This window comes from Pristiophorus japonicus, unplaced genomic scaffold (genome assembly GCF_044704955.1).
Source record: "Pristiophorus japonicus isolate sPriJap1 unplaced genomic scaffold, sPriJap1.hap1 HAP1_SCAFFOLD_342, whole genome shotgun sequence".
Taxonomy (NCBI): Eukaryota; Metazoa; Chordata; class Chondrichthyes; family Pristiophoridae; genus Pristiophorus; species Pristiophorus japonicus.
In genome coordinates, this window is record NW_027253237.1 from 138,474 (window position 1) to 149,803 (window position 11,330).

Below are 11,330 nucleotides of genomic sequence, written 5' to 3' on the forward strand. Positions count from 1 at the left end.
TACAGCATGGAAGAATGCCATTTTGGCCCATCGTGTCTGCGCCGGCTGACAGAGAGCTGTCCAGCCTAATCCCACTTTCCAGTTCACGGTCCGAATCCATTGCCATAACTATACCCGCAGCATGAGCATTACCCAAATGGATCCTGATGATAGGTCATCGACCATAAATGTGAACTCCATTTCTCGTTCCACAAATGCCGCCTGAGTATTTTAAGCATTTTCTGTTTTTAGGTGTCAATTGTGGCTCAGTGGGTAACACTCTCACTGCTGAGTCAGAAGGTTCTGGGTTCAAGTCCCATTCCAGAGACGTAAGCACAAAAATCCAGGCCGACACTCCAGAGCAGTACTGAGGGAGCACCACACTGTCGGAGGGGCAGTACTGAGGGAGCGCCACACTGTCGGAGGGGCAGTACTGAGGGAGCGCCAGATTGTCGGAGGGGCAGTACTGAGGGAGCGCCGCACTGTCGGAGGGGCGGTACTGAGGGAGCGCGGCACTGTTGGAGTGACGGTATGGAGGGAGTGCCGCACTGTTGGATGGATGGTACTGAGGGAGCGCTGCACTGTCAGAGGGGCGGTACTGAGGGAGCGCCGCATTGTCGGAGGGACAATACGGAGGGAGTGCCGCACTGTCGGAGAGGCAGAACTGAGGGAGCGCCGCACTGTCGGAGGGCTAGTACTGAGAGAGCGCCGCACGGTCGGAAGGGTAGTACTGAGGGAGCGCCACACTGTCGGAGGGGTAGTACTGAGGGAGCGTCGCACTGTCGGAGGGACAGTACGGAGGGAGCACCGCACTGTTGGAGGGGTAGTACTGAGGGAGCGCCGCACTGTCGGAAGGGCCGTCATTCGGATGAGACGTCAAACCAAAGGCCCCGTCTGATGTGTCAGGTGGACGTAAAAGAGCCTGTGTTCCCTATTTTGAAGAAGAGCTGGGGGAGGTCCTGGGCCAATACGTATCCCTCAATCGACAAGACTTAGACAATCCAGGTGATTATCACGTTGCTGTTTGCGGGAGCTTGCTGTGCGCAAATTGGCCTACACTGCAACAGTGCTTGATTGGCCATAAAGCACCTTGGGACGTCCTGAGGTGGCAATGGAAATAGCAGAGCTTTGAGTCTATTGGTGAGAGGAGGGGGAGGCCTGGGCTGCAAAGCTCGCAATGCTTTGTGTGGCAATGAATGGGACTTTGTGAGCGAGATGTGCCAGACACGTGTGGAGAGAGATGGTGGGGGAACAATAGCCATTTGTTGCTGCAAATGGAGAGGAGGAGGGGTGGGTTAAAACCTGGGGAATATTTTAATCTCCCTGTCTCCCCAACAAATAAAAACTTTAATATCAAAAAAAATAAGGTTCAAAGAAAAATTAATGATTGTGTGTGTGCAATTGTTGAATGGGACCGGAAGTGGTCTGGTGCCCGACGTCACCGGGGGGAGTGGGCGGGGTCTCTTGACGCAGTGGAGAGCGGGTGACGGCGGCCAAACGCGGTGACGTCACGCGCGGGGGGGGGAGAGCCTGGCGGACCGGCGTCGACGTCACGCGGCGAGCGAGTCGGGTGACGTTGCGCGACGACAGCCCCACTCGCGCGCACCCGCCTTTCGTCGTGGATTGACCAACCAGCGGCGGCGGCCGCGGCGGCTCGGCCAATGGGAGGGCGGAGGAGGTGGGGCCAAGGTAACGGCAGGGGGGGGGGAGGAGGAGGAGGAGCTCGGCTCGGCGCTGCAGCCCCGCAGGCAAAGGGGGAGGGGAGCGGGGGGCCGGCCCCTATAAAAGGCGAGGCGAGCGGCACGGCGGTTCTCTCTCGGCTCCGACAAAGGACGCGGGCGGCGAGCTTTATAAACGGCGGAACACAACAACAACAAAAAAAACAATTTAAATACAATACGATGTCGGAAGACGGCGCGGAATACAGGTACGCGAAGCGGCGGGAAGGGAATGTGTGAGGGCTGCGATGGAAATTAAACAATGAGCGATTGTAAAACGCTGAGGAGGGCGGGCGGCTGAGCCCGGGTTGTCCACAAAATGGCCGCCCGGCGAGGCACGGCGTGAGCGAGCGCTGCCCGGGGCTCTTTTATAACCATTTTTTTTTCTTCGTTAGTTTTAAAACCGCTTTTTTTTTGGGTGGTAAATTAATAAAAATGAAGAGGAGAAAGAAGCGAGTGTGTGCTGGTTTTGGGTGCTGAGGAGAAGGCGACACGGGCGGCGAGAGGGGGGGGGAAAGACGGCCTTACCTCACTCGGCCTGCGGCGGCGGTTGGCGGACGGCCGTTATTTGTGCCCCCCCCCCCCGCGCGCGCGGTTTTGAATCGGGGAGAGCGCGCGCGGGGGGGGGGGGGGTTCGGGGCATTCGGAACATTCCAGGCGGTGAGAGGGTGGGTTCGGGCCAATCGGATCCTTTCGGCGCGCGAGTGTGTGGGGGTTCGGGCAACTCGGGAGTTCGGCCCGGCCAATAGAAGCCTTTCGGGGGGTTCGGGTCGGCGCGAAGGTTTCGGGCCAATCGGAACCTTTCGGGGGGGGGGGGGTTCGGGTCGGCGAGAAGGTTTCGGGCCAATCGGAACCTTTCGGGGGGTTCGGGTCGGCGGGAAGGTTTCGGGCCAATCGGAACCTTTCGGGGGGTTCGGGTCGGCGAGAAGGTTTCGGGCCAATCGGAACCTTTCGGGGGGTTCGGGTCGGCGAAAAGGTTTCGGGACAATCGGAAACTTTCGGGGGGGGTTCGGGTCGGCGAGAAGGTTTCGGGCCAATCGGAACCTTTCGGGGGGGGGTTCGGGTCGGCGCGAAGGTTTCGGGCCAATCGGAACCTTTCGGGTCGACGAGAAGGTTTCGGGCCAATCGGAACCTTTCGGGGGTCCGCGTCGGCGACCATGTTCGGCCATTGGAAGGGGGCGGCGGAAGACGTTCTGTTCCCCCCCCAACCTTCGGGGGTTCGGGTCCGCGAGTGACGTCGGGCCGATCGGAGCCTTTCGGGGGATGTTTCGGGTTTCCGAACCTTCGGGGCTTCGGACTGTTGGAAAACGGAGTGTCGGCGACGAGAACATCTTGAGATTAAGGGGGGGGGGGAAATAGAAGAAACTAATCGCTATTAAATCGGTTATTTTCCATGTGTGTGGATATAAAATGGCTTCTGCGGAGGAAATGTCGGGTCTTGTTGGAGGGGGGGGGGGAGACACCGCATGGTGTGGGGAGGGGGGGGTTTAACAGGAAACGCCGGCCCCATGTGCGCAGGCGTTCTCCCCTCCCCCATTCTCCTCGGCCGCCGCGCCACGTTTTTTCCCCTCTCCCTCCTTGTGCGCGTGCGCCGGCTGGGCCTCACGCCCTTGGTGGGTTTTTTATGCGCAATCGGCTCCGCGCAGCTGCAGGCAACGCATGTGCGCTCCCCTCTTTTTCTCCCCCCCCCATCTCTCTCCAGGGAGGCAGGAAGCGGCTTTTTGATTGGCTGGCTGCTCAGTGTGGGGGGGGGGGTTGAATTTTAAATGGAGGCGGGGGGGGGGGGCTTGTTTAAAGGGGGAGGTTATTCTTGATTTCCCTGGTGGTGAGGGGAATTTGCACCCATCATTCTCTGTGAGCTGCCATTGTCTGTCTGCCCCTGTACTGAGCCAGAAATATGCGTTTTAACCCTTTTCCCCTCTCTGCCCCATTTATTCTGTTATAAATCCTTTCTTAAACCCTTTTTTGGCAAGCCTGTATTTTTATGCTGGAGGCTGCGGTGCCGGCCTGATGTGCCGCAGCATCGCAATTGCAACGCTGTGTAGCCAGCCGGCCGTTTCCCTGTAACGTCTGCCCTACCAATGTGGAGCCCGGTTTCTGCGAAGGGGAAGTAATTTTGCTGTCCTCAGACAGTGTTACAGGCAAAGGATGTTGCACTGTAGCAACTGTTGGGGTCCCAGTGTGGGGGGAAAAATGACTTAAGCTAGATGATTTCTCATTGGCTGTTTTTTGTGTGGCATGCAGGGGTGAAAGCTAGCCTTGTTTTCAAAATTGAGTTTTTTTAAAAAAAAATTGGGATTTGTTTCTAACCTTTTCTTTCTCTGATTTTTAGATCTAATGAACATGGCCCTGATGGAATGGAACCTGAAGGTGTTATTGAGGTAAGCCAGCTGAGTCCATGGATCATGAGTCGGTGTGCAGGTTTAAACTCCTGCACAGTTGGGAGCCAGTGTTGTAGCTGCTCGCTCCTTTCTGACTTCGTGAATTGGGCTTTCCACACATCTATCCCAGGAATATGCTGAGTGCTGGGTGTCACAGGACGTCCTGTTACACTTTCAGACTGGATTGGTGCCTATCTGCAGCTGAAGGGATGTCAAATCAATTCTGATGACATGGCACAGAAGGAGGCCATTCAGCCCATCCTGCCTGTGCTGGCTCTTTGGTAGAGTTCCAGTTAGTGCCACTTTTTCCCCCAAGGCCTTGTTTTTCCTGATTAGTAATGAGGAGGAATGCACTAATAGAGGAAGGCTGACAAAGGGGATAATTGGCATCCAAGAAACCTGCAGACAAGTTGTCTTGCAATGTTGGAACACTAGACTAGAGGTAAAAATTTGTTTTCAGAGCAGTACGTGAGTGAAGGATTGGCAGGAGGGGGGCGCAGGAGTGGCTATCTGTGCAGTCTTGGGTTTGGCTTAACATTTAGAATGTTTGCCTTTGCAGAGCAACTGGACTGAGATCGTGGATAACTTCGATGACATGAACCTGCGTGAGAACCTCCTTCGTGGAATCTACGCCTATGGTTTTGAGAAGCCATCTGCCATCCAGCAGCGAGCCATTCTTCCCTGCATCAGGGGTAGGCATTGCATTAAATATAAAGATAGCAACAACCCAAAAACCTTCCTGGCTGATCGAGGGTGGGTTTAGGTAGGATTTTGTCAGGAAACTGGTGGAAGACATCAGGCACATTTAAAATGCTAGCGAGCACAGTGAGGTTGAGCATGGTTATGCAGAGGCATCATTTCTCCTGTTGAAGAATTTACCAGCGTGATGTCGACATTGGAATATTTCTTGCCTTTAGGTGAGATTTGAGCTTTGCGTTTAATCTCTATCCCCGGTCACTGGGCAAGGGGGTGCCTTTAATGTGGTATCACTACTTAAATCTGACTTGGGGTATAGTAATTAGCCCATGTTCATCCCAGCATATTCTGTCTGTGAATCTATGCTGGTTCATGCTATGGACACATGATTTTGTATGGCCTGTGTAAACTGTTCCTGATGGTGTAATGCTGATAGTCTGACTGAGAATAGGGGTAATGCATGTCAGATAATGGAGCTTCCCTTGGTGATGGAGCTGCTTGTATAAATCGGCATTCACGATTGGTGCAATCTCAATCTCCCTCCCTAATTGTAGATTGGTACCATTGAATACCAGACAATAACTTGCTGTCACTGATTTTTCTCACCTTCTAGAGTATGATGTCATTGCCCAGGCGCAGTCTGGGACGGGTAAGACGGCCACATTTGCCATTTCTATCTTGCAGCAGCTGGATGTGGCCCTGAAGGAGACCCAGGCCTTGGTGCTGGCACCAACTCGGGAGTTGGCTCTGCAGGTAAGAGTACTTCAGTTTAAATAAAAAATAAATCTGCTTGCTATCTTGTTCCAGGCTGGATTGTTACTGATTGAGGCTCCTGGCTAATCATTTTTGTCTCCTTTAGATTCAGAAGGTCATTGTGGCTCTGGGAGACTACATGGGCGGCACCTGCTTCTCCTGCATCGGCGGTACCAGTATCCGATCTGACATGCAGAAGTTTCAGCTCGAGGCTCCGCATATTGTGGTTGGGACCCCCGGCCGTGTGTTCGATATGATGAACCGCCAGCATCTTTGTAAGTACCCTAAGGGAAAGATTTGAACTTCAGGGCCTCAGCCAAAATTACCGTGCTAAAAGACCAATACATCCCAAAGTGCTTCACAGCTAAGCTAACAGGTTCCTCTGATGTTTGCTGGGCAAATGCAGCTGCCTATTTGCACTAAACAGTCCCACAAGCAGCGGATGCGATAAGTAGTTGATCTGGTTTTGAGAGGGTGCATGTTGCCAGGACCAGATTAGTGCCACCGATTCTTTGTGTCTTGTATAGAGGCATCTCACCTGACAGACATACAGCACCTCTGACCACGCTGCACTGCACCCGATAGGCCAGTCGAGGTTCTGTGCTAATGTGGGTTGGTTTATTTTGGTAAACAGCCCCTGTTGCTAAGAAACAATCCAGTTTAACGGAGTTACTTTTTGTTTTAGCTACAAGGTACATAAAGATGTTTGTGTTGGACGAAGCGGATGAGATGTTGAGCAGAGGGTTCAAGGACCAGATCTATGAAATATTCCAGAAACTCAACACTTCCATCCAGGTATAGCTGGTGTTTGCTATAAGCAGTGTCTCCAGTTTTTGCCTTTTGTGGGCCACGTGCAAAGTTTAAATCCATTTTGCTTAAATAAATCATGAACGGTCGTTCTGACACCCAGCTTCTCTCCTCCACTTGTGTTGACCCCTGCTTGGTGTCTTAAATTGTCAGATTGTTTGTCTGACATCCAGTACTGGTTGAGCAGAAATTTTCTCCCAATTAAATATTGGGAAGACGGAAGCCTTTATCTGGTTCCCACCACAAACTGTTCCCTAACTACCGACTCCATCCCTCTCCCTAGCATCAATCTGAGGGTGAACAAGACTGTTTGTGACCTAGGTGTCATATTTGACCCTGAAATAAGTTTCCAGCCACGTATCCGCAGCATAACTAAAACCACTTGTTTTTCATGCCTTTTTGTTACCTCTGGACTTGACTTCTCCAACGCACTCCTGGCAGGCCTCCCACAGTCTACCCTATGTAAACTTGAGGTCATTCATTAGGATTCATTTGACCGGGTTCAAGGAGTAATCCTGTTTACAGGCATTGTATTGTATTCCGATGAAGGGAATTGTCCTTTGCAAGTATCCCGCTGAAGACGAGAGCTTTGGTTAAATCTGATGTTCTCCTCGGTGACAGTTGGATTTGTTGGGACACAGATTAAAGCCCACCCATTAAAATAGGAGAAGTGGACCTCTTTCTTAATGTCCGGTACTTTTACCTGTAGATGTGGTGGCACAGACTCCCAATGCACAGTGTGCAGACAGACTAATCTGAATTCCAAATCCCTCTAACTGTTGCCCTTTTACACAGGTGGTTCTGCTGTCTGCGACAATGCCTTCTGATGTGCTGGAAGTGACCAAGAAGTTCATGCGTGAGCCAATTCGCATTCTTGTGAAGAAAGAGGAATTGACGCTGGAGGGTATCCGACAGTTCTACATTAATGTGGAGCGAGAGGTGAGGTGCTGTGGGGGTGTTCTCCTCAAATATGGAGAAGGGGAGATAACCAACTCCAGCCATGTATAAGCGGTGTATAAAAAGTGGCACAATCGCTATTTTAAACCTTGTCGCTGAGGAGCTTCTATTGTGTCCAGTGAGCTGTTTATTTCTGTGGGCTTGGTGCTACATTGGATGTCAGCTCGTTGGTAGAGACAACCTGCACTCCACTGTGCTTTACCACTTGTGGATTTGCACAACTTTATTGCAGTTGACAGATTGTCAAATAGGATGCTGTGACACTGGTTGGGATTGCAAATGCAGTCGTGTTGAATTGCAGTAACGTGCACGCGTGTTTAAAATATCTTGCCATCTGTTTCTCCCTAGGAGTGGAAGCTGGACACTTTGTGTGATCTGTATGAGACGCTCACCATCACTCAGGCTGTTATCTTCATTAATACCAGGAGAAAGGTGGACTGGCTGACTGAGAAGATGCTTGCGAGAGATTTCACCGTTTCTGCGCTGGTAAGGATCACTGCAAGACTCCAGAGAGCCTTTGTTTTCCGTGAAGGCCACTTGTACTTTACCGGATTTGGGCTTTTTGGTAGAATAGTGGGCTGCACTCCACAGTGGATTATGGATTTAGCCCAAGTTCGCTACTTACCACGCAGCCAACAGTGCTTTTATAATATGTTTAATTACAAATGCCTCACGTTACACAGTCCACCAGCATTCTGAATAAACCATGGGAGTGCGTTGCCATTTGTGGGTCTGCAGTTAGTCCTCGCTCACATTAGTGTCGACAGTTGAGGAATATAGTGGACTCAATGCAATTATCATTGGGCTACAGTACTGTACATTGACTTATTGCACTTGGTGTCTGGCATTGTTAAATGATGCAATGTACTTAAAATATTTCCCTTCACATGTTGTATATAAAAGCAAGTTAGAAGAAATATTATCGGGTGGCATGACTAAATCTGAGTGCAGTCGCCTTAATGAGGGGTTTGCTAGTTCCTGCTCTAATTTGACCCGTGCATTGTAGAGGGAACTGCCCTACTCAGTGCTGCATTACTTACTCATTGTGAACTAATGATGCATGCATTTTGTTACAGCACGGTGACATGGAACAGAAGGAGAGAGATCTCATTATGAGAGAGTTCCGATCTGGATCCAGCCGTGTTCTTATTACTACTGACTTGCTGGTGAGTTGAAACTTGTAATTCACACTAAACTGTTACATAACCTTGTGCAAGTGGTTGCTCCCATCCCCAAATGGGGGCTTGAACAGTTAATGTAGCAATTGCTTGGTGTTGTGGTGACATTTTACAGCTAGTACGCCACCATCTGCAGGATTCCAGAGAGCCTTTGTTTTCCGTGAAGGCCAATTGTACTTTACTGGATTTGGGCTTTTTTGGTAGAATAGTGGGCTGCACTCCACAGTGGATTATGGATTTAGCCCGAGTTCACTACTTATCACGCAGCCAACAGTGCTTTTATAACCATCTTTAATGGGTGGTGCTCCTTGTACAACTCTTTTTGGGGAGTACAAAATAACATTAGATTGAGTGCCCCCCGACCTGGGCCCTCTTTTTTTTTTTGTTGAGTGCTCCTTGTACAACTATAATACCAAATGGCCAGGTGGCTCCCTGAGGATTTGGGAATTTAGTATAATTTGCTTCGGCATAGAAAATAGGTGCAAGTAGGCCATTCGGCCCTTTGAGCCTGCACCACCATTCAATATGATCATTGCTGATCATGCAACTTCAGTGCCCCATTCCTGCTTTCTCTCCATACCCCTTGATCCCTTTAGCTGTAAGGGCCACATCTAACTCCCTTTTCAATATATCTAACGAATTGACCTTCAACTTTCTGTGGTAGAGAATTCCACAGGTTCGCAATTCTGAGTGAAGAAATTTCTTTGTTTCGGTCCTAAATGGCTTACCCTTTATTCTTAGACTGACCCCTGGTTCTGGACTTCCCCAACATTGGGAACATTCTTCCTGCATCTAATCTGTCCAATCCCATCAGAATTTTGTGTTTGAGATCCCTCACATTCTTAATTCCAGTGAATATAAGTCTAGTTGATCCAGTCTTTGTCAGTCCTGCCATCCTGGGAATAAATTTGATTCAAATATAAAGGAGGGAACTGTACAGTTAATGCATGGCTGGAATATTGCCATAGCCACTTGTGACTGGTCAGTGAGGCTTGTGGCTTCACTTACTGATTTGAGATTACAGGATGGGCTGTTCTGGGAAAGCTGCTTTCCTTGTTGCTCATCATAGGCAGTCTCGGAAGACTTGCTTCCACTCTTTTATTAAATAAAAAAAATTTTTAAAAAAGTTCTTAAGTGACTGAACAATATGGGAATTAAGTCTGTCACAGCTGGGACAGATGGTTGAAAGCAAGGGTGCCTGCGCTTGGTTTCTGCATGCTCTCGGCGATGAGCCTTACTGCTGTCTGACTGCTAACTCAATGTGTGTTCTAGGCTCGTGGAATTGATGTGCAGCAGGTGTCCCTGGTTATCAACTACGATCTGCCTTCAAACCGTGAGAACTATATTCATAGGTGAGTAGCGAGCCCCCCTAATCCATAGTTGGCTAGTTTATCTGCTTGCGTGCACCAGCCGCGAGTCCTTGCAGCAAAACGCTCCTGTTGACCATGTCCTCACTCCCTTGCCCCTGCAGAATTGGCCGTGGAGGCCGCTTTGGACGTAAAGGGGTTGCCATAAACCTGATCACTGAGGAGGACAGGCGGACGCTCCGTGACATTGAGTCGTTCTACAACACTACTGTGGATGAGATGCCGATGAATGTGGCTGACCTGATCTAATTTGGTTTATTTTGCGAACCTGTGATTGAGGCTGTGAATGCTGACTTTACTTGCAATCACAGATTATTTTCTTTTTTAAAAAAAACTCAGTGTTTGAGTGTCGCCTGGATGCTCAGAACTGATCATATTGCGTACAACACTGTTGGTGGTCAGCTTGCTTTTGGAAGCATTCCTCGTCCTTCCTCCTTGAAAGGTTCCGACTGGCAATGGGGTGGGGCAAGAAAATACTTATAGGGTCATTAAAAATTCTGGGTAAGTACTTTTTCAGGCCCAGTCTTCTCTTAGATTTAGTAGCATTAGATATCTTTCATCATGTAACCATGTACTTGCGGACCCGAAAGTATCACCGATGTTTGAAGTCTGCCAACTACGTGAAACCAGCTTACTTCAGGATAATGTTTTAGGATTCGGAGTGGAGTGTGGGCTAGCATTCTTGGGATGTGTGCTAATCACGGACAGAGAACGTGTACAAATCTTGCATTGTCTGTATAGTATTTATTAAATGCTGTTCAATAAATTTGTATTTGTTTACGTGCATTGTCCTGGGAATCTTCAATGGTCTCAATAACTTTGTGCTTTGGAACAGGGCAGGGACTGACTCGGTTGCGGTTGTCTGGGATTTCCCAGAATGAGGGGGGAGGGGGGGCTGACCCTTTCTTATGACGCCGGTGCGGAGAGCTCTCGCTCGATGCCTGTTGATGGTGTGGGCTGTACTTTCGTCGCTCCTCGCTGTGCTGGAGTTCCAGACTAGTATGTCCAGGGCCTGTTCGTGGGCTTTTTTCCCCCTCCTATTAATGCCCCCAAAGTACAGCAAGTTGTTGAGCTCACCCTTGTGTTGCTGCAGAGTAGCGTCCTGTGTCTTGTGTTCTCGTGCATCTGGCTTTGGATGTTGCACTTTATAAAGTCATGTATTATTGAACATTAAACTTGGTAAAAGACTCACCCAACGATGTTTGGTTACGTTATTTTGCAAACCACTTTGCTTCTGCCGGACTCTGCCCGAGAGGTCTTGCACAGTGTGAGGGAATCTCCTTTTGGAGCAAGGCACTTCAGTGTCTAGGAGTCGAATATTGGAAAATAAACAAGGTATGTGAAGGACCCCTTTTAACCAAAATAAACGAGGTGTTGTGGGCTCGAGTCTCATTCCAAGGCTTTCAGTGCATAATTTTGGCTGGCATTCCTGTGCTGCACTGGAGATGTTGGACTGAGGCCCAGTCTGCCAGCTTGTTTGGATGCTACAGATCA

The 11,330-nt window shown here is 49.8% G+C and overlaps 1 protein-coding gene across 1 annotated transcript; it reads left to right on the forward strand.

The window, feature by feature from the left end:
- The first annotated feature begins 1,773 nt into the window (after positions 1-1,773).
- On the forward strand, positions 1,774-11,027 carry LOC139250054 (eukaryotic initiation factor 4A-I-like). The gene is made up of 11 exons (XM_070872628.1): positions 1,774-1,906; positions 4,030-4,078; positions 4,638-4,770; positions 5,388-5,527; positions 5,634-5,802; positions 6,213-6,322; positions 7,130-7,273; positions 7,640-7,777; positions 8,368-8,457; positions 9,742-9,821; positions 9,941-11,027. Exons 1-11 carry the CDS (start codon positions 1,881-1,883, stop codon positions 10,083-10,085), a joined length of 1,224 nt encoding a protein of 407 aa, XP_070728729.1. The 5' UTR covers positions 1,774-1,880; the 3' UTR covers positions 10,086-11,027.
- Positions 11,028-11,330: the final 303 nt, after the last annotated feature.